Source organism: Balaenoptera musculus, chromosome 7 (assembly GCF_009873245.2).
Source record: "Balaenoptera musculus isolate JJ_BM4_2016_0621 chromosome 7, mBalMus1.pri.v3, whole genome shotgun sequence".
Classification (NCBI taxonomy): domain Eukaryota; kingdom Metazoa; phylum Chordata; class Mammalia; order Artiodactyla; family Balaenopteridae; genus Balaenoptera; species Balaenoptera musculus.
The window spans coordinates 104,328,170-104,355,355 of NC_045791.1; the positions used below are offsets into that span (position 1 = coordinate 104,328,170).

A 27,186-nucleotide genomic window follows, 5' to 3' on the forward strand; every position below is an offset into this window, starting at 1 on the left:
CATTTAACATTTTGCCAAACTTAATTGTAAAAAGTTTCATTTCATTTTGCTTTAATTTGCATTGCTCTCATTTTTGTTGTGGTCGAGCACTTTTCATTTGTTATTGGTTGTTTGTTTTCCTTTTTCTAAAACTGGCTGATGAAAATAAATAAATAAATTTAAATGGCTGGTGTGTATGCCTTGCCCAGTATTGCTATTTTTTTTTCACCATGCTGAACAAGATAGGAATATATATATATATATAAAATTTTGCCTATGTATGTGGTTAGTATTTTGTCTCATTTGGTGTTATTCTTTTAGGTTTGTTTATAGCGTATTTTGTTCTAGAGAAATTTGAAAATTTTATGTAGTAAGATCCATCAGGGTTTTCCTTTATGGCTTCTAGGTTTTGTTTACAATGTACAAAGATATTTTCCATCTCAAGATTTTTAAAATATTTATATTTGCTTCTAGAATATTTGAAGTACTTAGTGCTTTTAAATGCTTAAATCTATTATTCACATAGGATTCACCTCTTTGTGTGTGATGTGAGTTAGTAATTACAAGGAATAACACCAACACTTTTTTTTAAATTGAAGTATAGTTGATGTACAATATTATATGTTACAGGTGTACAATATAGTAATTCACAGTTTTTAAAGGTTATACTCTATTTATAGTTATTATAAAATATTTGCTATATTCCCCATGATGTACAATATATTCTTGTAGCTTGTTTTATACCTAATAGTTTGTACCTCTTAATCCCCATCCCTATATTTCCCCTACCCTCTTTCTTCTCCCCACTAGTAACCACTAGTTTGTTCTCTATATCTGTGAGTCTGCTTCTTTTTTGTTATATTCAACTACTTTGTTCTGTTTTTTTAGGTTCCAAATATAAGTTATATAATACAGTATTTGCCTTTCTCTGTCTGACTTATTTCACTTAGCATAATTCCCTCCAAATCCATCCATATTGCTGCAAATGGCAAAATTTCATTCTTTTTTTATGGCTGAGTAGTATTCCATAGTATATATATATACCCCACATCTTCTTTTTCCATTCATCTGTCGATGGACACTTAGGTTGCTTCCATATCTTGGCAGCGTAAATAACGCTGCTATGAATATTGGGATACACGTATCTTTTCGAATTAGTGTTTTTGTGTTCTTTGGCTATATGCCCAGGAGTGGGATTGCTGGGTCATATGATAGTTCTATTTTTAGTTTTTTGAGAAACCCCCATACTTTTTTCCACAGTGGCTGCACCAACTTACATTCCCTCCAACAGGGTAGGAGGGTTCCCTTTTCTCTACGTTCTTGCCAACTTTGCTATTTGTATTCTTTTTGATGATAGTCGTTCTGACAGTTGTGAGGTGGTATCTCATTGTGGTTTTGATTTTCATTTCTCTGATGATTAGCGATGTTGAACACCTTTTCATGTGCCTATGAACACCAACACTTTTTTCTTCATGATTTTAATGCCCTTTTGCGCCTTTTCCTGTATTCACAGATCTGTGTCTGACTCTACTCTGAAATGCTGGTCAGTTTATTTTATTTTTTTAAATAAATCTTTATTGGAATATAATTGCTTCACAATACCGTGTTATCAAGTTGGTTTAATTACAGTGCTTTAAAGTAAAATTTTCTATTCCTACTTGTTATACTTTTTTTTTAACAAAGGAAAAAAGTGAAAAAGTATAATGAGAAGCAAGAGAAAAGGAGGTTTCAGAATTTCAGTAATTCTGGCTCCCTCACTGTGCATGAATTTTAGAATCAATCAAGATTTCCTCTTAATACCTCCCCAACTGCATTGGAACTTTGAAAATAATTCAATTTGGAGATAAATCTGGGTAGAAATGACGTTTTGACACGGAGAATGAACTACTCGTTTATTCAGATCACCTTTTATGTTCTTCAACAAAGTTTTAGTTTTTTAAATAGATCTTGCACATTTTTACTTTCCTTGTCAGCTTTACTGAGCTATAATTTTCTATAATAGCACTCATCACTGTTAAGGTATGATTGGATGAGTTTTAACAAACTAACCTCGTCACTTCTTTAAAATTTGTTGAAAGTTCCTTTGCATCCTAATTTATGTCAATATTTGTGAATGTTCTGTGCCACTTAAAAATAGTGTGCATTGAACTATTTCTTGGGATCTGGCCTCTCCCCATAAACAGAGTCTTTATCAAGCACAACTTTGTTGTTTGGTTCTTCTAAATCTTCTAAAGTAGCTTATATTCTTTCTATCAGGTTTGTATTTAGGTGATGTAAGTTCTCCCACATGGTTGTGTATTTGCCTCCTCACTACTCTGTTTTTTTACTTTAAATACTTTGAGGCTATTCATGACTGTATAACTTAGTGGATTTTTTCCTTTTATTATTATACAGTGTTCCTCTTTATCCCTATCAATGCTTTTGATCTTTAAATCTCTTTTTCAGGGTGCTGATAGTGTTCCATGAACTTTTATGTTTTATGTTTTTGAAGTTTTTTACTCCCTTTGCATTAAGCCCTTTTTTGCAGCTTTGTTTTAGGCCTCATGTAACAACACTTAGCTTTTTCTAAACTTCTCTGATAATCCTCATCTTTTAATGGTTAAATTTTATTTGTTTACATTTATTTTTTTTTATTTTTTTTTTTTTTTAAATTCTAACTTTACTTCTTTAGTTTTATCTCATCAATCTTTACTTTTTTTTTTAATTAATGAATTAATTTATTTTTATTTTTGGCTGTGTTGGGTCTTCGTTTCTGTGCAAAGGCTTTCTCCAGTTGCGGTGAGCGGGGACCACTCTTCATCGCAGTGCGCGAGCCTCTCACTGTCGCGGCCTCTCCCGTTGCGGAGCACAGGCTCCAGACGCGCAGGCTCAGTAGGTGTGGCTCACGGGCCTAGCCGCTCCGCGGCATGTGGGATCTTCCCGGACTGGGCACGAACCCGTGTCCCCTGCATTGGCAGGCGGATTCCCAACCACTGCGCCACCAGGGAAGCCCTGTTTACATTTATTTTGATTCCTAATATATGTGGACTTATATATTCTATATCAATGTTCATCTTTGTTTTTCTGTGTTTTTGTGTCTCTTTCCTACTTTCAAATGGACTGAGATAGAATTCTGTAGTCCACCTTTTTTCCCTGCTGGTTTGGTGATTAGAGATAAATTTCTGTCGTCTTTTTAACCATGTCCCAATCCCCAAAGATGACAAGGATCTTAGCATGGATTCACTACAGTGTGACCATCCATCTCTACCATTTAGCTATTGTTTAACATTTTATTTTCTTTTAATTACAATTTTGAAACTATTAATATTATGATTTTTTCAGTTGATATTTACTTAAATTAAAATTTTTAAAAATCATTTTATGTACTCATCATTGTTTCTTTTCTTTGATTTTGCTTTTTGTCTAGCTGGATTAAATCCTTTGGTTCTTTTAGTGAGTGGTCTCTTAGTGGTAAATTTTTCAAGTGTTGTATGTGCAAATTTGTCTTTTTTTTTTGATAGACCCAAGGTTAAAATTTCTAGGTTGACTTTTATTTTTCATTAGTAAAGTGTTTACTACATTGTCTTCTAGAATCTGTTTTGTGACTGATGCAAATTCCTCTTTTATTGTGATTGTCATTTCTTGGTAAATAATCTCTCCTTTCTCTCTAAAAGCTCTTTCTCCAACACTGAATAATGGAAAATTTAAATTTAGAGAAAACTTGGGAGAATTTTACAGTAAACACCAGAATACTTTAACATAGATTCACAATTGACATTGTACTATTCTTGCTTTATCAGATTTCTTTCCATCTATCCATTTCTCTATATATCCACTAACCCATCTTCAAGTTTGAAACATTTCAAAGTTGCAGACATCAGTACCCTTCTCCCCAAATACTTCAGCATGTACATCATTAACTAGAGTTCAATAGTTGTTTGCAAGATAAAGTTTATAATGAAATGTACTAATACTAAGTGTACCATTGATGGGTTTTAATAAATGTATTCTCCCATGTAATCCAAATCCTTATCAGGATACAGAACATGACCATCATCCTGGAAACAACCCTTATGCCCTTTCTGGTATATCCTTATCCCTCACTCATCAGTGGCAACCACTATTCTTATTTTTTTCATGATAACTTAATTTGGCTTGGTATAAAACTTTATATATGATTTTAGAGCATGTTCTCTTTTGGTATAAGGTTTATTCCACTCAGCATAATGTTTTTGAGATTTATCCATATTGTTGAATATATCAGTAGTTTGTACCATTTTGTCACAAAATAAGTTACATTGTATGACTATACCATATTTTGTGTATAGTTTCTTCTATTAATTGACACCACAAGTGTTTCCAGTTTTGGGCTAATATGAAAAAGCTGCAATGAACATTCTTGTAGAAACCTTTCTGTGGCTCTTTGCCTTTATACCTCTTGTATAAATTCCTATAAATGAAATTGCTGAGATATAGGCTAGGTGCATCAGTTTTTTTGTCTCCCTAAACCCACATAGGGGTTAGTAATATGGCACACACAAGCTGTGCCCAAGTTGAGGAATACCCCCAGTCTTAGAAGGGGGTTACTAGCAAACCTGCACGAAATTTATCCATGAGGGAGACATTATATTATTAGCTGGAATTTAAGAAAATTTTACTATTCTGGAATATTTCTAAGGAGGGAGACATTCTCTATTTTATATTGGTCATGAAACAAATCTGCACTCTGACCTGGAAGGCTACACTATCTCTAGCTTCCAAAGCTGTTAGCTGTTCAAACATCCTTGAAAAGATACTCTCAGCCATGTGGAAATGCCACAGAACCACCCCTCCACCCCAACAAATTCACCTCACACATCAGATTCTGGCAAGTTTCCCCATGAAGATACCATTCCACCAGCCACCCTGATTAATCCAACAAATGTAGGCTAGGACAAAATCCATTCAATTTATTTCCTGCTGCATTTAACGAATTTCATAAACCATAAATGCCTTAGGTCTCTAATGACCACCCCTAAGGTGTAATTCTCCACGTTTGCATGAGAGAGGCAAGTGAATGCCTGGCTTTCACACAAGAAATACAGTCCCAAGGGCACACATGGTGCCCCTGGAAGGGAAACATTTACAGTGGTTGAGGTCCCCTAATGGGACATACATCAGCCAGGGGGAAGGTGGACAGTATCTCCAGGGTGGGCCCCTGGCCAACTGTAAGCCTTAAAGTTCCCAGTTCTGTTCATTGCGTCTAGTCCTTGATTGGGAGGGCAGACACTTCCTGAGGACAGTCCATCTGTTCCGTCCTCTTTGTCCATGACACCAACCAGATGGTGTTCATTCTTCACCCCCCACCATAGAATGACTGAGAATGGGGGTGGGGATGATGTCTGGAGGGATTCTGCATGGGATATGCAGACGCTTGGACCAGCTCCTTTTCCTGTATCTGGTGAATAGTAGATTCTGCATCTTTGTAGTGGAAGAGCTGTACCGAGCATTTTCCTTCTGCAAGAAGGATTCAGGGAAGTTCTGAAAGATGGATATTATTAATGTACCTCCATCCCCTGTACCTTCTAGAGCTTATGGGATTCCCTCCTCAGATGCCTGGAGTTTTCCTCTTCCTTCACTGCTGCAAAATCTGTGTATAACATTCCAGTGGCTGGGACTTCATATTTCTTTCCCAATCATTTCTTATTCCCACTCAGACCCCTTTTATTCAGAATAGTCAGATACAAGTGGGGCAAAGGCACTTTCATAAAATAACCAGAATTAAATCTGAATCCCTTAGGCCCTCCAAGGCTGTGCCTTCCAGGCTGGTTGGGGAAAGAGTGAGGCATGATTCCCAGGCATGTTCGAACAGAATCCTGGATTTTCAGAATTGGCCTATATAATACCATTAACCCCTCACCGCTTTGTCCTGATCATCATCCAGGAAGGAGCTGATCCCTTTCTGGGGACAGCTGCCTTCAGTAACCAAAGAGCCTTACAGAGGTGTATGGACAGGAGATGAGGGATGTGGGCCAGATAGTGCACTGTGAAGAGCTCTTTTGTTAAAGGGCACATCATTGTCAGACTGCAGTGGTCCAGGCAGCCAGGTTCAAGATACCCATGACTTTCTAGGGTCACAGTGGTACGGCCAGAGTCAGCTGGTCTGTAAGCGGAAGTATAGACCATGTTGTGGCACCACCCATAACCCCAAAAGCATCCTGAAGCCTGGTCAGGCAGGAGCAGGTAGAGGCAAAGCCCCTTGCGATGTGGCTCCCCCAGCGTGGGACAAATGGGCCAGCTTCTAGCAGGAGTCACGAGCCTGGCGGTCAGCCATAACCCCTGCATCAGAATCATGATGTCAGCCTCCGTCAGTAAAGACCAGGCACCTGGGCATTCCCATGAGGGGCCCAGACTGGTCAATCAGCACCGCGGTTCATTTCCACAATCACTGCCCCAGAGATCGGTGTCCCTACTCTGCCAGTCTGTAGTTTTCCACATGGCCGACCAAGCATGTAGCTTATGTGCAAAAGCCCAGTCATCTGACTTCCGCCAACCAGAGGAGTGACCACATCCGCTTTGGTTCTGCCAAGCTGGCTCTGAGGCCAAACAGCCACAGTGGCCCAGTGGACTTCGGCTGTCAGCTTAGCCAAGCATCAGTGCACCAGGCCCAGGCCTCTGGGAAATCTTGGTGAATTGAAGACCTCAGTGAGGCTGAGATTTGCTTCAGGCTGTGAAGTAGAATAGAAAGCCAAGGTGCCACTGGGGCGGTCGCTGCATTCTCTTTTTTTCTTTTCTTTTTTAATTGATTATAATTGATTTACAATATTGTATTAGTTTCAGGTGTACAGCAAAGTGATCCAGTTATATATATATATTTTTCAGATTCTTTTCTATTATAGGTTATTACAAGATATTGAGTATAGTTCCCTGTGCTATACAGTAAATATAGCTTGTTGTTTATCTATTTTGTATATAGTAGTAACTGTTAATCCCATACTCCTAGTTTGTCCCTCCGTACTCCTTTTCCCTCTGGTAACCATAAGTTTGTTTTCTATGTCTGTGAGTCTATTTCTGTGTTGTAAATAAGTTCATTTGTATCATTTTTTTAGATTCCACATATAAGTGATATCACATGATATCTGTGTTTCTCTGACTTACTTCACTTAATATGATAATCTCTAGATCCATCCATGTTGCTGCAAATGTCATTTTGTTCTTTTTTATGTATGAGTAATATTCCATTGTATAGATATACCACATCTTTATCCACTCATCTCTTGATGCACACTTAGGTTGTTTTCATGTCTTGACTACTGTAAATAGTGCTGCTATGAACACTGGGGTGCATGTATCTTTTTGAATTAGAGTTTTTATCTTTTCCGGATATATGCCCAGGAGTGGGGTTGCTGGATCATATGGTAGATCCAGCATTCTTGAATATAGCATTTCCATTTGAAGAGCCAGGCTTTTTGGCCCTTCCTGCCTTGTAAGTCAGCACTGAGCTAGATACTTGCCCAGCACCAGTGGTCTTCCCACATTCACACATTTTCATATCACACACAAGAAAGCAAAACACAACACAAAATCCACTCTCCTTAAGTCCTCTGGGAATTTCAGGCACTATATTAAACATAAGTGAGAAGATTTGTGTTACAACTGCAAGAATACAGAGATTATTTAATGGCAGTTCTCCGTATTAAAGTTGAGAATGCCTCCCAACTTTAGAGCATTTGAATTTACATAAAAACACTTGAAAAGGGAACAAATTGATATTTGTTCAAGAGAAAGTCATCTCCTATAGTCTCCAAATCTACACAGGGTAAAATATAGCTCAAAATCAACCTCACACTGCTACACTGGTAGTTAAGAAATTTGCCCCATTCTTGTGAACTAAGGTCTGAAAAAAATACTTGAAAACTACTGATATATAGGGCTTTGAGAATTATATTTACAGCTCTAAGTAATTAACTTTATTATGTTTTTTTTAAGAAAAAAAGAAAGGGCATTCCTGGACAAGAGTAAAAATGAAATATCAGAGAAACATACATCAAAAAGGTAAGCAGCAAAGTGAAGTAGTCACACCTGTTCGGTTTATAAGGCACTGCTTATTGTCTTCTTGCAGCCTGCAGTCTCTTGAGGACAATAATAGTTTCCTAGCTACTATGTCAGTCAGGATATAGGCCAAGACATTTTAACAAAGAGGCCCAAAAATACAGTGGCTTCAACAAAATGGTTTATATCTCACGTATGTAATAGTCCAGAGCTAAATGCTACCGAGACACTGCCATCCTCAATATGTGGCTTCTTTCCTAGGTCAAGAAACATTAATTTGGAGAGATGTTCTAAAGGCTAAATGAATAAAGCAGACTGTGTGTGCATGTGTGTGTGTGTTAAAGAAAATATATGTATAAGCATTATTTGTTTTTATATCTCTATAAATCCTTATTTATACATATTTATCAATCTATATATAGAGGGAGACATAGATATAGACATATAGGAAAATCAATGTCAGTACATCCATAAAAATATATGCAGTAGTTGAATTTGGTCACTGGAATATAGGTGATGTTTACATTTTTATTTGTGTTTTTTAAAGGTATGTGTATATACTCAAAATATTAAACATGTTCAACTATTGTAATGGAAAAGTGTCATTTAAACAGTAAAATATGCAAAAGAAAAGTCTAACAAGTTAATTGTGGCTATCTCCAGATGGTGATGTTTCATGCAATTTTTATTTTCTGAGTTTCCAATAACGTGTATATATTACTTCTAATCAGACCCCTGAAATCTTGTTCATTTTAGTAGTGGTTTAAGGAACAAATTTTCTCTAGACAATGAGGGCTAGACTTCATTTTCCACATGATTTCCGATTTTGAATCACTAGATCTATACAAGATTTTAGAGTCCAATTAAAATTTATTAATTTTCACTAATCTATATATCTTACATTCTTGTCAATTTACATGGCTGCACTATTAGTGAATGTGTATAATATTGTTCAGAAAGAAAGAAAGTGGTTTCATCCATTTTAAGAATGCATATTTTAAAAACACTAAATATTTGTATTTAATCATCATGACATTTTCATTTAGGTCTATGTGTCCATACATAAATTCTAAACCACTTTTTTCCAAAGTATAATGAAATCTTGTATGTACTTTAAAAGTGGTCCCTCGTAAGTAGAGAATGCTCTGGACACCTGCTTGAGATCCCTTGCCATAACTTTCTTTCTTGTCTGAGTGTATAGTGCAAGGGGGTTCAGAATTCAAACCCATATTCCCTCACTTGCTTTTTTTTTTTTTTTGATACTTCTGAATTGAACTCTTTTCAACACATGTTCAGTGGTAGATTGATACATTTCTTATGTATTTTTACAATTAGCCATAAGTTATGGTATTGTACTTTGTAATACACAGCTTATAAAGCACTTTCAAAAAACTTTAACACTTGATCTTCTGTGATAATATAGAACAACAATAGTAGGTCTATGTTATGGAGGAAGAGACAGGGACAGAGGTTTAAGTGGATTTTCCTGGGTTTCTGGTTCCTAGTTGATGTTTTATTTCCACTATATTATACTCTCATAAAATTCCTCGCTTGCTTTTCGTTTCACATGTCAGCTGCTGTTTGCGTAACTCTGTATTTTCCCCTGCCTACCCCTAGACAACAGCAATGCTGCTGGCCACCTGGCCTCGAGTGGAAAGAAGGTGAAAATGCATCTTCAGGACCCTGTCAAAATCAGGCGTAAGATTGTTTGTGCCACTTCTATTTTGCCCTGGGGATCAATAGAAATTTTGTTAAAGTTTTGAGGAACACAGATCTTCCTTAATTTTTTACTAGTCAAGCTTACCAGTCAATTTGAGAGCCATGAAATCTTTAGAAAGCAACCCATTTGGAGCCAGGATTGTAAATTATTTGCATTTATATCATAGCTCTTATCTGCCCAGGACCTAATTTTTTTTTCCTCTGAGTTTTATCTGTTTTTCATGAAAATTCCTTTACCTTATATTATTGGTTTATTAAAATGACTAGTTTTTGTAAATTGTAAACAGAAAGTAAGTTCATTCTCTCATTGCCCTTTCAAATCTACCTTCTAGGTGAGATTTTCCTATCTTGGGCAGGTCATAGCATTTTTCTGTTCCCTTTTCACAGGAATAAGAGTCTTTTTCCAGTTATTGGGGGTCCTTTCAGGCCTGGTATTAAAACTTAAGTATTTTCTCCAATTCAAAGCACCTCCCTGCCTTCCGCCTGAGCAAGCTTGGTCTGGAACACCTGCAGTGGAGAGGTGGCATAATCGGGGTCTTCTCTCATTCTCTCTTGGCTCTACTCCCACTCAAGAGCTGCTGGCTTGAGCCCATTCAGGATTGGGGAAGTGGATGAGAGAGGAGAGAGAAGAGTGTGGAAGTGTCTTACCTGACAGGCACAGCTGTGAGATGACACTGTATAAGGAAAGTGCACAATCACTAGCTCTTTCCTCCACGAGATGCTTTCATTAACTCCGCAGTGAGGGAAGAGGCACCAGCTTGATTTTTTGGAAAGAAGTGTAGCCTGGATATGAGTGAAGAGCTAGGGCCGCCATAATCTGTTCCACTAATACTTTGGACGGTCGCATAGGTGGTTCGGTGCATTGCCTTTGGATGTAGGCTGTGAAGTAACGTGACTAACTCGACCCGATTTGCCCAGGACTTTCCAAGTTCTGCCACTGAAAGTCCTGCATCCTGGATACCCCTTAGTCCTGAACAGACTGGGGCAGTTGGTCACCCTTTCTGGCACTTAGTGAATTGTTCTCAACTGTTGGGACTTAGTTCTACTAAGATTTTGAGAAAACAGTATTAAATTTAAAATTGTCACATTTACTTCTAGAGGTTAATACCAAACATAACAATTTTTTAAAAATAACCTTAGATTATAATCTGACTGCCATAGTATTTATTAGGGTTTGTTATGGGGTTTCAGTGTTATTAAATGGGTACTACAGCCTGGGGACATAGAAATAGTTAAATCCTGCCTTGCTCAGCCAATCTGTTTTGAAAGTAAAATACAATAGCGCTGTATTATGAATTAGTGGGTTTTAAGCTCCAAATCTCCTTTTACTAGAAGCTTTAGACTAGAATGGACTTCAATGTATTTCCTTTTTCTCCCTACAAATATTAGGCCTAACAGATTTGATGAAAGGTAAATCCAACATACCTACTACCCAGGAAAGATATAACCAGAAGCAACAGATAGAAACAGAGAGCAAGAAAGAACTCTGCATTTGCTGGGCTGTCCAAGGTTGTAATCAGAGCTTTAGTGCCAAGCCAAACTGGAATATGGGAGAGGCAAGGATGAGATGTCTGGATCTCTTCTCACTGGGCTGTGAGCATGGACCTTTAGAAGAGGAGGGAGGAATGAGAAAGAGAACCAGAAATATCATGGTCTTCTAGAGTATTCCACCACTTTGGCATCTTGGGTGAGAGAGGAGGTGCGGAGAGCCTCAGAAAGCCGTACCTGGGTGGGTGACCTGCTATTGCCTGGTGAACCCACCTTCCAGAGGGAGGAAGTGAGAGGGAGTCAAAAGATTAATCTGCCTCTTTAAGAACTGCAATTCTGTCTTGTTAGTGGTTCTCCTTAGCCCATGGCTATACTATCCAAGTCTTCTACTTTCTTACGTTTAGAAATTTCTTTAAGTTTTAAGATTTCTTAAACTTAAGATTTCTTAAGTTTAGAAATCTCTGTAGGCCTCTTGTTTGAGATTCTATTATCTTGTTAGAGATTCTGTTATCTTGTTAAATAATAACAGGGTGACAACTTGCAAAGTTGTGACTTGTTTGATCTTCTGATAAGGTCTAATCATCAACATTTGTCCCATGAGGCCATTTTGATCTTGAGGAAATGAAAACCCTCTCAGTAACTGTTTAGTCTAAAGACCAGAAAGTGGGATTATTTTTCCAACCAATGTGTCCATTTTGGGTTTGACTGAAGGAAAGAGTCTTTTTACTTTGCTGGTCTGATATATGCTCATAATCTGCTTAGAGTTTACAGCAGTTAGGAAGGAGTAGTCTGGAAAATATTTCTTCTTGGGCTCTGTATTACCCCACCCAGCACCACCAGATGGTGGTCATTTGATGGTAGGCATTGAACACAGAAAGGAGGAAATGAATTTATCTTCCTACCTTAGAAAATAAAACACATGTGAATGATAGCAAACATACTGAGATGCATATCCACAGTCAATTAACTTGTAAATGGCAGAACATCCTCTGCTGCAACGTCTACTGAGTCAGTCCTTAATTACTATTTGAAATCAAGGTTTTGGAGGACTCAGTTCTACCCATTCTCTTGATTAGACTTCTTCTTGTTAGTTTCTTCAATTCTAATATCTTTGTCTAAACCCAGGTGGACAAAACTCTTGGTCACATTACTAAAACTTTCAACACAAATGTACAAATAACTTCATTCTAGGTGATGTGCAGGACATGTGTCTCACCTGTGAAGCCCACCATAGGGTTTCCCTTAACTCACTGCCTTTAATTGTACATTAGTAGATGTACAATTGGCATCTATTAAGCACTCAACACATGGCTGCTTGAGACATAAATAAAATGCTGATTTCTATTATTTGTTTGTTTTACTAATGTGAGACAATGAAAAGTAAAACATAAGATGAGTCTAAGATTTGCCATCTAATTCTTGGTGCTTAAGGACTAGGCATTATATATTTTTCTTTGTGCATTAGACAGGCTTTTGGGAAGTTACATTTCAATGGAAATTCTGTAAAGCACTAATATACACAATGCAACTGCATGTCTGTGACTGTGATTCTATTTTTCTATTTTCTCAGGGAGAAGGAGAGGCAGACAGAGACGCCACTTAACTCATAGTGGCAGAGTCCTACAGAAAAAAGTTAAGTCAAGAGGTAAAGAAGAAAAGGGGAATACACTCTCAATAATTATGCAGCTAATTTCCTGTGCTTTACTCTGTGTTTTTACTGATAAATCCATTTCCCTAATTGCTTTATGTAGCTTTACTAACTGTTGGAAAACGTATATGATTTGGTCTATTTTCAAAATGTGTATGAAAGAAAAAGAAGATAATTCCACAAACAAGTAACTTGGTGACAGATCTAAACCAGACCCAATGGGTCCAGGGGCAACCACAGAGATGCTGTCTTTGCTGAACTGATAACTTTCAAGCTGGAAATAGTCTGCTTTCATATAAAGGGCACATATACCACCCACACATTATTTAGCAGACCCTTTTCCTGCTACACAGAGAGTCAGAGGTTGCACACCACGGGTGGCCTGGAGTGGTAGTCAGAAGTCTGTCATTCTCTTCTTCTGACTGTGTGGGCTTGGACCTGTCACTTGACAGCTTTTGCTTCAATGCCTTCATCTGTAAAGCAAGAGAGTGAATTAGGCCCCCACCATCCTTCTCAGTTCATCCCAGTTCTACTAGCCTACTACCTCAAAACTGGACCATGGACAGCTCCCCCTCTTCCCACCATAGCTCTAAAACATTGGCTGGAGGGTCAACATCAGTTACACATCCTCCTTGAGCTAGTTTGAAGACCTTTCACCCCTACTTCTGTGGAATCAGGTCTCTAGCAGCCCTCCCCCCCCCATGCAACTTGCAGATTATCCTAGAGCTTCCTGAACTCCTCTTTCAGCTAAGGAGAAAGCCGATGTGAGGGAGAAGTGAACCAAAGCAGAGAACACAAAGAGAAGGCAGACATCACCTCCATTAGGTTCCCCCATCATTACTCTCTCTCTGCTCACTAACCAGAGCTCAACTAGGGAGATGCAAGTACAGTCTCTCACTTTGCTCCAGCCACCTAACTGCAGTGAAATAGTAGAACATGATGCAGCTGTATGTTTCATTGTCATGTAAGAATCAGTGGGGCTGACTGGCCTGGGAGCTAAGACACTTTTACTGAAGCCCGATTTCTCTGCTAACACATTCTGTTTTGTGTGAGATTTGAGGGATGAGGTAGAGGTAGACATTCTGTAGTTATGTATCAAAAATGCCACTTGGAAGAAAGACTTTGACTCTAGAGATTTATGGAATAAAGCTTTCTAAGTTCCTCCATACCTTTATAGGAACAAACTCAGCATGGGAGAAGCAGTACGTGTGCAATTGAAAATGAGACAATGAAGGAATCTTCTCTTTCAGGGCAAAGAAAGCACAGATATGAAAAAGTGGATTTTCACTCTCAGATACTTCCTGTGACCTGTGGTAAGGTGAAGGGGATGTTACATAAGAAGAAATTGGAAGAAGGTGGGTTTTATGGTCTATTTGCAACACCTATCTGAAGAGATCACGAGAAGTAATGGAATTATCCATGTGAATTACACATAGTTGAAGGAATTGGGACAATGGTTTGGCTTGAGAGGAGGAGGAAGGGATCCCTAAGTTGCTATTTTCACACTTTAAGAAATCATGCATATTAGGTGCTTACTCCCACGTGAAAGTGTCCATGGGGAGGCCAAAGAGAAATGAAGCAGAAATAAAAGGGAAGAGGCCCTCAGCCTCCAACTTCATATCCTCTCTCCCTCTGGATGATTGTCACCAGGGCAGGTGCTTGATGTAGTAAGGATAGAACAGAATTCAGAATCAGACAACCTGAGTCCCAGCCTCAGCTATGCCGAGAGGGACTGATTCAGCTGAATAGAGAATGGGACCTTTCTGACCCTGAAATTCTTCATCTAAAGAAGAAATCATTAAAAACCTGCTTCACGGTGTAGCTGTGAGGAATTAATGTACATAATTGAGGTAAGGTATTTAAACAGCTTAACCGAGATACAATTCACCACTGAGAGTGTACAACTCAATGTTGAGTTTTATTTGTATATTCACAAGATGGTACAGCCGTCACCACAATCTAATTTTAGAATATTTTTGTCAGAATATTTTTTCACTAAAGGAAACTCCATGTCTATTAGCAATCAATGCCCATTCCCACCTAACCCCACCCCACCACCCAGCCCTAAACTGGGCTAATCTATTTTCTCTCCACTAATCTATTTTCTGCTCCATAAATTGGCCTATTCTAGGTATTTCATTTAAATGGAATCATAGAATATGTGCCCTTTTGGGACTGGCTCTCTCACTTAAGATTATGTTTTCAAGATTCATCCATGTAATAGTATGTATTAGTACTTCATTCCTTCTTATTGCCCAATAATATAATATTCCATGGTATGTATATACCATATTTTGTTTATCTTTTCATCAGCTTGGATTGTTTCCACTCTTTCACTATTATGAATAATGCTGTTTTGAACATTCATGTACAAGTTTTTGTGTGAACATATGTTTTTAATTCTTTTGGGTATATACCTAGGAGTGGAATTGCTGGTTCATATGATGATTCCATGTTTAACCTACTGAGGAAACACCAAAATGTTTTCCACAGTGGCTGTACTGTTCTATATTCCCACCAGCAATGTATGAGGGCTCCCATTTCTCTACTTCCTTGCCAACACTTGTTATTGTCTGACTTTTCTATGATGGCCGTCTTAGTGGGTGTGAAATGGTATCTCATTGTGGGTTTGACTTGCATTTCTCTAATGACTAGTGATGTTAAGCATATGATTATCTTTTATACATGACTTAAATTTTCCATTGGATAGCATTTCACAATTATTTTTAATATCAGCTATCCATGATTTCAGGGATGGGAAAATCTCTGCTCAATAATGCCATTAAACTGGATGAAAAGTGTAATAAAGGGCACAGATACTGCTGTGGTGCTGTTCTGAGCCGCAGAGCCCCCATTGGAGATCTTAGTCCCAACCTGAGGTTCCCCAAAGTCCATAGGAGATTCTGACTTGTTCTCTATCCCTAGCAAATTGAAATGGTCTCACTCTTCAAAATCACCTCCTTTTCCTTCGTAGGTGATTTTGACATACTTTTAAAAGGTTGATTTTGATGGTAATTATCATTTTGTTGTTGTTGTTGCACATTGGTTAAAGAAATGTTGCCACAAAGCAGTAAATATCCTTTGAAGGGACTTAAAGGCTAGGTTTGGGGATTCTGAAGCCTGAAAGGGGAGGCTAGACTCTCCTGTTTTAGGTCTTGAGACCAAATTGGGTGGGTCCAGATCCAGTGTGTTGGGAGCCCACCATGTGAAAACAAAGAGGGCTAAAGATTAACTTACCCTGGTCTTACAGGAGTTTTGGTGAAGTGTATACAGAGTGAGAATGGAGACTGGTTCACCCCCAGGGAATTTGAAATCAGAGGAGGCCACGAAAGATCCAAGAACTGGAAGATAAGTGTTCGCTGTAGTGGGATGCCCCTACGTTGGCTGATCGAGGTATTCCAGTGACAGGGATGGGAGATGTGACTTTTCTTGCTGTGCCCCAAGAATAAGGTCACTATTTGCTCACCAAATATTTGTTATGGCTAAAGCCCAGATGAGTTATAGCTAAAGCCCAGATGCCTCTGAGTTTATCCTCTCACCTGGGGAGAGATGTTCCACATTCCTAACCTCAGTACAATGCAGCACATCACTGTTGTAAAAGGGGCTCTGTCAGGATGGATGCAGGAGCTTGGAGGAAGGAAAGGTAATTCTGACTCAGGTGCATGTAGACAGCTTTATGCACTGAAAGAAGAAGACAGTTTACAATCAAACAAGTAGGAAGAAGTTACTCCAGACAAAGAACGGCACGAAAACCAGAACCATGGTTGAGGTAGACATATTGTATGTGTTAAGGCATAATCCATCAACTGGAGTTGTTTGTGGAGGGATTTAATGCCAGGCTAAGATGTTTAAACTCACAATATAGACAATGCAAAATCAGTGAAGTCTTCTGAGGTGTGAAATGACATATTTAGAATAGTGTTTTAGGTGGCCATGGGGCCTTGAAATGACTTCAGTGTCTTTCAGCCCAAGAAACCTACACTCAACATGCAATGCTCAGCTCAAATGCCATTTTTCCCTGAATATTCCCTGACTGACCTGACCCTGACCATCCCTTCCCAGGCTCCCTGAGCCCATTACTAAGGCCTTTCTTATACTGTTTTATTCTCATCCTTCCATGCATCCCCTTTTTCTCTCTAGACGCCTCTTGGGTTTGTCCATCTTTGTGTGCCCAAGATTGGCCAGAATGTCTGGCACCAAGTAGGCATGGGATAAGTGTGTGTTGATTGACTAGCCCTGGGAGAGGGACTCAAGCTTGAGTGACACTGGTGGAAATGGAGAGGAGGTGAGAGGTGTCAAAGAGATTATGAAGGAAAACCTCTTAAAGTTAGGAAAAAAACACAAGAGGAAAAAAAAGTTCTAAAGATGATTTTTAAGCTACCACTGATTGAATTCTAGAAGAAGTACAAGTGAGGAGAGGGAGATGATTTCTCATTTAGACACCTTGGCTTTGGGCTGACAGTGGGACATCCAGGTAGAAATATTTGGGAGGAGGTTGGAAATGCGAGACTCACAGGCCAACCATATACTTAGATCTTTTTATCTTTCAGAAAAGATTTCTCCATAACCCTCCAAGGAAATATGGCAGGATAAGAAAGGTGATTATTGCATAACTTTCTACAAGTTCTCATCACATAACTGATTTTTCATGCACTGTGTATTATTCTGTGGTTTCTCAACTGGGTAATTATTATTAAACTTCCTCCAACACCCCACTCCCACCTTTTAAAAACTTTCGGTATGCACCTTTAGTGTTGCTACTTTGAACACTATGTTGTATATATGGCAAGATCTTCTTTGAGTGGTAAACCATTTGAGATGGAGGTGATAAGGAGCCATCAAAATAGACCTCATGGATGTGCTTTAGCTATAGATGCAGATGTAAGTGTGTCAAAGTTGTAAAAGAAAACATGATGCTGGAATACATAAAAATATATCATAATAAGGTGATAGGGTCATCTTCAACTCAAACCCAGATTTTTAAAATCAATGTTACTATTTCCTAACTTTAATGAAATCTGATGAATCAAAAGTTTATTCACAGTCTAAGTATAGGAGGGGCTGACCTGGAAAATTGTTTACTCTGATGCCACTCTTTCAGTTCCTCAAGGGGGCTGTGCAGACCTCCCTTCTATCTATGAAAGTGATTCCTTCCTCTATGGAGGCAACAAACAAATATGTACGGTGCAGCGTAGATTCAGGACATGGTGATGGTTTTTCCAGGGTTGGGTAGAATGAGAACTTGAGAAGAAGGAGGAGGTGAGAAGTGCCATTCTTATACACTTCATGTAGAAATGGCCATTCAAGATGTTCACAGACTTCTAAGACAGGTCAGACGTAGCTGGCCAATGGGACTTCATCTTCCACTGGGAATGTGAGGTCCAGACCTTTACATTATCTGATGTTCTGGACAGTTTGAACTCTAAGTCCTTGGGACATTTCACCCACTGGATTTCCTAAAGGGAAACTATCATATTATTTGCCCTACTAGTGAGTATATTAAAGACCAGCATCTGTACCATTCCCCAGGTGCCAAGAGTTACTCAGTTAGATTACCCACGTAAGCTGACAACGTCCTACCAACACATTCTACCCTTATTTGTGGGTGCAGCACTTTTTAGCAACAACCTGCAGTTACCTCTATATTTTGCATCTCCCTATGAGCAAGAACAGAAGCTCCCCAAGTGGCGGATCTCAGGACCCATTACTACCTCCGTGGGTCCTCTGTTTCTCTCAGAACCTCTCTTGCCCCTTGGCTTCTGGAATCTTCAGTGTCACTCTCAGCACCGCATGACAGCTTCCTGGCTCCTCACAAAGGTCACTAACACCTTTTGATGACAGCTGCTGTGTTGTAAAGTAATCTGATATACACCTTTAGAACAATCTTTTTATTGTAGGCTAATATTTGCTTAGGAGATAGCAAGTAATCTGTTCCTAAGTGAAATGATACTCATTTATTCACTTATCCAACATACAATGATTGAGTGCACACTAAATGCCCAATGGTCATTAGAAGATTGAAACAATATCTCTGACCGCAGGGATTGTTTCAACTTCATTGTCTAACATGGAAGAATAACTAATGGGGATGGGTGGTGAACTTTAGGCCACACAGAAACGTGGGCAGTGACACGGACACCTCTCAGATCATTGTCCCATGGATCACACTTTTCCATGACCACTCTGCCCTGGGCTGCAGATAAAAGCTGAGGCTGCCTGTGTCCTAGAGGGAAAGAGGTCAGGTCATTCTATTGAATATTGGAACGCAATGTAAAGTTAGTGGGTGGTAGTCAGTTACCTCTGAAGAGTCAGCTAGCTGACTTTTTGGGATTCAGAGGGAGAGAAGAGGAGGGTGACCTTCTGGAAGAAGAGTTGCAACCCTGGGAAACTTGGGCACATTTTATCTTTGGGGCTGTGCCCTAGGAGACCTGTGATAGGTGGTGACATTCTTCTCTGGGACACTTGCATGGATGCCAGGACTCTAGGCCCTGTGGTCGCTGGAGCTGTGGACGATGAGTCCTCGGCCTGATACTCTCACTGCAGCTCCTCCAGGTGGGATGACATTTTCTAATACAGAGAAAAGTGCCTAAGGGCCTCTCGAAGCAAGAAAACCAGCAGAGTTTCTCCAACTCCGTCTGTGGGAACCAGGGCCAGACTCCCTGCATGACTTCACAAACCCCCACCTTGCATCTGAGAGCCAGGGAACAGAACTTGCGTTGGGCCAAACAGTGGTACTTTGGTACTTTTTACTTTCCAAGTAGATATGTGTATCCATAAAAACAGGTATGAAGTAATGGGTAAACCGTGTCTTGAATCCCTCAACAGATTGCTGTTTAAATAATGATGGATGCATACATCACATTCAATATTGTCCTTTAATCTTTCTCTCTTTTATGCAGAAAGGAGTACCGAAGTCTCCCGACAATACTTTAGATAACCTTTGTGTAAGTACTAACGCCCACCTGTAACCCCAGGATAATGCAGGCCTTTTCCTTTGGCACATTCTCTGAGTCATCACCGCATTTCCCTGAAGCACACTCACACTCAGGTGCAGCATGTTGCTATGTGTGATGAACAGGGAACAGCGGATGCATCCCCCACATCAGGTACATGGTTCTGGCGTTGGGTGTCTCAGCCTGAAAGCATCCTTTCCATTTGTTCAGTGGAAACCTTCCCATTTCCTCATTTCCCCCAAAAGTGAGTCTGGGAGGCAGAGCTTGAGACCACTGGGATCTCTAGAGCCTGGGCTTGAAGTAGTAATGGGTGCGGCTGGCCTGCAGATGAGGGATAAGGAGGAAATTTGCGGGGAAAACAGCAGTTTAAAGAAGGCAATAAGGAAGGAAAGGAAAATCCCAAACATCTATTCCAAGGTACAGGTAGAGCTAGACGGTTTTAATCAACAACCAGAAGGAACAGGCCAGGCCAACCTGGCAAGTTAAGGTGTGAACCCTGTTGTGAGTCCTGCAGAGAAATGCACTCCGGGCTAGTGGGTTCTTTACGGAAGCCCTGTATCCAATCTTGAGGGAGCCATCATGGTGCTGAGCTGGTCACCACATAGCAAATCACAGGGCATTTTTACTCAAACTGGTACCATATGGCTGGATGCTTTAAGGTCTGCTAAAATTATGGATGATTCCACTCTCTAAGTTGAATCATATTTTGATTCCCTTCATTGCAACAAGATGGACATTTTAAGCAGAGTCACCTTTGCACAACTCCAGGGGGAAGCACTCACATGGGTTAGTATGCAGTAATACTGATACACAACGTCCAAAAGAGGAGGGATAGTCAAGTAGTTTTACATATAGTTTACCTCCAAAGCAATCCCCCCAACAATATTTAGATCTTATCCACACTCTTTCTGACCCTTGGCCAACTGAAGGATTCTTTAGTCATCTAAACAGTGCTGGAGTCCAGTGTTTGTGTGGCTTGTTTGGGATGGATATAGACACAGAGGGTCAGGTCTCACAGCCCACGGCCAAGAGTCCATGGGGAGGAGATGGCAGCTGTTCCAGCAAGAGTACCCTCATTGCTGTTAATAATCTTTCCTGGGACTGATATGACAGGCCAATTCAGGCCTATAATATCCCCTTTGCCCAGGGTAAGTCTCAACTTATGCTGAAACTAAGACCTTTGGAAAATAGTATTGCCCAGATCCCACCCTAGAGGAAATTCTGTTCATCAGTCTAGGCTATGACTTGGACATTGGGATTGTTTAAAACTCCCCAGATGATTCTGATACACAAAATTACCCATTCCATGAATTAAAGAAGAACACCAATGGATCTGCCCCACCCGGACAAATTGATTCAGAATTTCTGGCATAGGGACCAGGGCATTAGTATTTTATATACTCTGCCCTGAAAGTTCTAATGTGCAGCTGGACTAAGAAACAAAGAGCTAGATAACTCTGCTAAAAAATACACAGATGTGAGGTTCTTAGACATTGGTTATATTTGTTATTCCTTGTTCTTCTGGGAAGAGGCGTCATCACTTTCTAGAGAACGATGGTGGTAATCTGTGAGTGTCTACACTGATGAGAAAAAACATGGCCCCGTGACTCCATGTCAGAGCAGTCTCAGTCTCCAACTGGCGGGTGTCCTTGAGGATCCCCAGAACATTGAATGGGAGATTTTGGCAAAATGGTCCTTGGAGCTAGCACGTCCTCATATGTGGCCATTTCAAAAACAAAAGAAATGGCCAGAATCCCAATTCACCCGACACAAGTAGTTTCACGCAAAAGCCCAGAACAAGACTCAAAATAATTGTTAAAATAATCTTGTATTACTTTCCATGCTAAGTTTAATCCACCTTATTAAATTCTCAATATATGACCCTTCAAGGAGTCAATTTAGTTATTGTGGTATAGACAAATGCATTTAACACTTTATTTCAGGACCTTATTTTATCTGCAAGGTAATAAAGTTATTCAGATTCCTAAAAAATTGTCTTCTTTTGTTGCTAGCCTTTCAGTGTTAGAGTCTCTGGTTTTATAGGGAAGACTTTTCTGGTCTGACACACAGGCCCTTTCTCCTGAATTTCATTGCAGACCACGATTTCTGCTTCTGAAATCGCCACGCTATGCTGTTCTTTAATATCTCAGGGAGAAGCATATAAGTGTCCATTCAGATTCACACAAAGGCAATGAGTTCTAGATTCCCCTAGTTCTGGCCTTCTGGGGTCTCACCAGGGATATAGATGTTGTTTTACCTTCCAGCTGGGAAACTCAGATGTGTGTGAGACGTGCCGGGATGGAGGAAAGCTGTTTTGCTGTGATACTTGTTCGAGATCTTTTCATGAGGACTGTCACATCCCACCTGTGGAAACTGAGAGGTTCGTGAGATGCAGCCCCTCCCTTCCTATTAGGGACCCTTCCTCCTGCCATACACACTCTCCCTACAGAGTTCTTACTATGTCTAGATGCGGAAACAGCAGGGCCATAGGTACAGGGTCCAGCAGTATGATCCGGAGAGCTGTTTCAAGATGCTGGCAGTGGCAAGTTAATGCGTTTTGCTCTCCTCTAGGTCGGTAGCCAGGTCCTTTGCCCACATACTGCTACTGTCCTTTCCTAGAAGTTTTCCAGCATGGACTCCTGTTCATGGGAGTGGAAATGCCACTTGTTTGTGTTCTGTACTTATTCAGAAAAGGCAGGAAACATGGGCTGGTTCCCTCATTTTGCCACGTTCTTAATGGGCTGAGGGAAGCCCAAGGGTCCCCCAGGGGTTAAGGCTCCGTTTCGACACTCAGGCCTGGCGGGCAGGATTCTTTGTGCTCCCAGAAACAGAGGAAGAAGAGCCCACTACTCATCCTGACACCACCTCCATGCCCTGACCCCTTGTTGCTCCTTCGATGGGATGAGGGTCATTGGCTCAGACCCCACGTGGGGTTCTTGGAGACTCTGGAGGTGCCCCCTTCCTCCTCCAGCTGTGTCCATCAACATTCCTGAAAGGAGGACAGTATCAGACATAGGAGTGATGACTGTTTCCAGGGACCTTGCCCTCACTCACTTATGTCCGGCCCCTCAGGAGCCCGTGGAGTTGCACTTTCTGCAGGATGAAGGAGTCTTCTGGAAGCCAGCAGTGTCTCGGGGAATCTGGGGTCCTGGCAAGGCAGATGCAGCCCGAGGAGCAGTTGGTGAGTCGGATGGGAACCCCAAGTCTTCCCCTTTCCCCTCACATGTGAGAAGTCAGATAGGCAGGGTCAGGAGAAAGGCGACCAAAGGGTGAGCCATGACTCAGTCACACTGAAATCACACCAGAACTTGTTTGCAGCCATTGCATGTCTGTTTCCAAGAGCCATCCATGTTTGGGGAAACTTCCAGATACTTGTGTGAGTCATGCCTCTGCCTGGGCATGTATATGGGCTCATTGTCTCCAAGCTGCTTTTCCCTCACAGCCACCTTCTTTTGCAGAAATGTGAGTTCCTCCTCTTGAAGGTCTATTGTCATACAGAGAGCACCTTTTTTGCGAAGATTCCATACTACTATTATGTAAGTAACAATAACAAACTGCGATTACAGGCTGCCATGATGTTACCCCACCTTGAAACAGGTACCCACGGGATTTGAGATCAGAATCCCATGGGAGTGAGAGCATGAGCTGCTGTTACCTTTACCTTTTTGTATTTCTACTGGATTTAATGGGAATCCGCAGGAGGCACACATTGAACTCTGCCAGTAATTCTCCCATTGATTTTTGGTTTTCACTAGATTAAAGAGGCTTCTGAAAACCTAAAGGAACCCATGTGGTTGGACAAGATCAAGAAGAAGCTGAATGAGCAGGGTTACTCCCACGTGGAGGGGTTTGTGCAGGACATGCGCCTCATCTTTCAGAACCACAGGGCATCTTACAAGGTAAGTGGTTCTCCCTGCTTCCATTTCATTTTCTGTCCATGGAACCACTCTGCCCTCATTTTCTGGTGCCTGGGAAATTTTAGTTTCCCTCATCCTATGAAACCTGCAAAGCAAGAGTTCCGGAAGTCAGTGACTTTTCCATTCAAGACTGGAGCTCAGCAAGGCATAGTAACAGTGAATCAGAAGGTGTCCCTGCAACCAGAACCCCAGGCCCCGAAGAGCTCAGACCCTCCTACAGCTGCCATTGAGAACAGCAGAGTCCTGCCTGCTCCAAACCCAGGGAGAAGAGACTTGCATCTTAACGTTACATTGTGCTTCTTATCTCTCCCCCAAAACACTCAATCTGACCTCTCAGAAATCCCAATCTCCAGATTCCACTCCATGTGAATGGATCATATAGTTTAACAGGAGTCACCAGAGGGGAACAGAAGTGACAGTGAAAAAGGTAGATCATTGATCTAACTTAAAAGCAATCTGTACTATTTGCACTGTTACAAAGAACATAGATTACTTTTCTAACTCTCACTGAAATCAATAACCCAACCAAATAAGTAAGAGTCCCCAAGTGTGGTTATGATTTCCCATTTCTATCTTGTTAATAAGAAATAATCGTGCTCTTAGGAAGCATGTTGCTCTTCGCTGCATGAGTTCTTTAGCATAACCTGGTTCATATGACGTAGGGTGTCTAAGACAAGAGTCCTGGTCATTCTCAGTTACAAGGTGGCCAATGACACTGATATTGAGGATCATGAGTTTTGTGTTCATTTTATTTTTATTTTTTTCCAGTTCAATGACTTTGGCCTAATGGGACTTAGACTGGAGGCAGAATTCGAGAAGAATTTCAAGGAAGTGTTCACTATTCAGGAAACAAATGAGGACAGTTCACTGGAATAGTGGATGTTGTTAGTGTCCTGGAAAACCCCTTTTGGAGCAGACTTCTCATCCCCCAGCCGCATGGAAGGCTGGCTGCTGACGCCGCCCCCCCCCCCGCCCCCCAGAGCATTGCCTTCAGCCAAATGGAGCCAGCTTCACCTGGAGGGTTACACTTCCTTGGCCTGGGGGCCAGCCTCCAGTGCCAAGGTGGACTCAACCTTGTGTTACGATTCATGCTCCTGTGTTCCTCATGAGATCAGGCTGGAGCTAGTCTGTGGCTGTAATCACATCCTTGCTTGGCTTTTCCTACCATCCTGCTTCCCTCCCCCCTTTCTCCCAAAGAAACTCACAATAAATCACTTACTTAAGAGACTTTATCTCAGGCTCTGCTTCTAAGGAACCCAACTTAAGGTAATGGTCCTAGCAAGCAGGCTGTAAGGGTGGGTTCTGGATTTGGATCACAGTCTGGCCAGATGGTGATGGGTGGTATATTGATGGTCCCTGGTGTGCTCTAATAGTGCTGTTACCAAACTTTCACCTTTGGGAAACTCGATGAGATAAAGAGGATTTCACTAGCTTTTGAAATTGGCATTCACAAAGGGAGAAATGGTAAATGGAATTGTAGATTTTGGTGGCTATTGCTAAGTGCCACTAATATATTGAAAAGAATAAATGACAGCCTTAAATCTATTAGTCAAAGCAAAGACACCCTTACAACTGCAGCTAGAAGGCAGACAAAAGGAAGGCCTGACACAGGTCCCAGTTTTAAGAATGGCAGAACATAGGAGAAGACTGAAGTCTAAACCGTGATAGCCTCCTGTGCCAAAGGCAGATCCCTGGTAAAGAAGGAGTGCAGTCCTGAATCAGAATCAGCCTTTCTAGGTAGATGCAAGTGAGAACCTTGAACTCCAGGTCTCCCTCAACCCACGGGGCCTGCAAAAGAATTCCCTACCCTTTGTTGGAAGACAGAACCCCACCCTACCCCATCCTAATCTTGCTTGAATGAAGACGGCAGAGTCCTCCCAGCATGACCCCACTGGGAAAGTCCTGGGCTGTCCTGCCAGCTGAAGAAAGAATTTACCCCAGTGGAGCTGCAGTACTGGCCAACATGTACCAGCAGGCACCAGGAGGTTGTGTCTGGGGGTGGGTCCTGGACAAAGAAGGGGAATATGAGACTGGAAAAGGGAAAATTGTCAATACAGAAGCACTCTCCTGTGTCAAGAAGTTTAATTAGCCTGGCAAGGGCCAAAGGGGATGATTCAAGTATGCTCCTGGGTGGCTCTTAAAGGTTTATATATATATATATATATTTTTTTTTTCTATTCCTTTAATTTTGGAATAAAAATGGCTGTTCACTAAACTTATTGTGGTAATCATTTCATGATGTATATAAGTCAAATCATTATATATACCTTAAACTTATACAGTGCTGTATGTCACTTATATCTCAATAAAACTGGAAGAAAAACATTTAATTAAAAATTTTAATTAAAAAAAAAGCTTGGTATAAACTGTGGTACCTACTAGATGAAGTGGAAGCAGAGATGCCAGGGCAGACTGTGGAAAAGAAGATCCGAAAGCCTTAGGATGTTGGCATGGCTCCACTCTCTACAACTGGAAAACCCATCCACCAGGCTACTATGCTCTTCAGGAGGCCTCAGAGACATTAACTTAACACGGTGATAAGGAGCACACAGCTGAGGGGCGCCAGCATCCCTGAGATGCTCAGTGGGGGCTGTCCTCTGTAGGTTGGCATAATGGAGGAATGTTTTACAGAACTGGATTCCCTAGTAACAATGGAAATGATAGGATTCTAGAATAATCGAAGCCAGGTGGCAGCATTTAACTGTCAGAGCAAGATGAAATAATTTTTGTAATGTACAGCAAGGTTAGAACGACGGCTGGGGCCCTGGCCCAAAGCAGTCTATGGAGATAGCTAATCGGACACGGTCACTAAACCTATTGTGGTAATCATTTTATGATGTATATAAGACAAATCATTATGCTGTACACCTTAAACTTATAGAGAGATGGGCAACCAACAAGGATATTGCTTCATATATATCATCAAAAAAGATGAAAAATAGATGAACAGATGGCTGAGATCAGCTACCCCAATAAAAAGTCAAGATCCCTTGCCTAGTTTCCAGACCTGAGCCAAATCTAGGACCTGCTCATGGAAGTGAGGGCAGGTCTCATAAGAAAGTGTAAAGGTAGTGATTCCCTGAGTTCTTCACCAAAAGGACCTAAGGTCATTTATTCAAGTAACCATATGCCAGACAAAGGAAAATACACACATCTTTTAACAGTTGTTGATACAGGATCTGAGTTGATGCTAATACCTGGGGTCCCAAAACACCATCATGGTCCCTGCTAGAGTGGAGTGTATGGATGTCAGGTAATGTCCATCCAACAGTGAGTCCACTCAATCCATGGGATCACCCAGCAGCCATTACCCCAGTTCCTGAAAGTAAGGATAATGAGAACATACATAGCAGTTGACTGACCTGGATCTTTAACCTGTGAAATAACAATGACTGTCTTAGGAAAGGCCAAGCAGAAGGGCTTGAAACTGAACTTTCCCTTGGTGAAAATGGTAAGTTGAAAGAAAATCGCA

At 40.7% G+C, this 27,186-nt stretch overlaps 1 protein-coding gene across 19 annotated transcripts in view; it reads left to right on the top strand.

The window, feature by feature from the left end:
- SP140 (SP140 nuclear body protein) overlaps window positions 1-24,946 on the top strand; it is a 77,678-nt gene extending 52,732 nt beyond the window's left edge. For 18 of the 19 annotated variants that reach the window (XM_036857159.1, XM_036857150.1, XM_036857151.1 and 15 more), the window contains 12 exons: window positions 7,927-7,992; window positions 9,607-9,687; window positions 12,767-12,841; window positions 14,095-14,199; window positions 16,095-16,237; window positions 17,395-17,442; window positions 19,744-19,788; window positions 22,062-22,177; window positions 22,870-22,978; window positions 23,256-23,333; window positions 23,553-23,696; window positions 24,483-24,946. In XM_036857159.1, the coding sequence (XP_036713054.1) occupies window positions 7,927-7,992; window positions 9,607-9,687; window positions 12,767-12,841; window positions 14,095-14,199; window positions 16,095-16,237; window positions 17,395-17,442; window positions 19,744-19,788; window positions 22,062-22,177; window positions 22,870-22,978; window positions 23,256-23,333; window positions 23,553-23,696; window positions 24,483-24,590 (1,118 nt within the window). In that variant the 3' untranslated portion in view covers window positions 24,591-24,946. The remainder of the gene's footprint in view (window positions 1-7,926; window positions 7,993-9,606; window positions 9,688-12,766; window positions 12,842-14,094; window positions 14,200-16,094; window positions 16,238-17,394; window positions 17,443-19,743; window positions 19,789-22,061; window positions 22,178-22,869; window positions 22,979-23,255; window positions 23,334-23,552; window positions 23,697-24,482) is intronic. The other variant, XM_036857154.1, reaches the window with a different exon arrangement.
- Window positions 24,947-27,186: the final 2,240 nt, after the last annotated feature.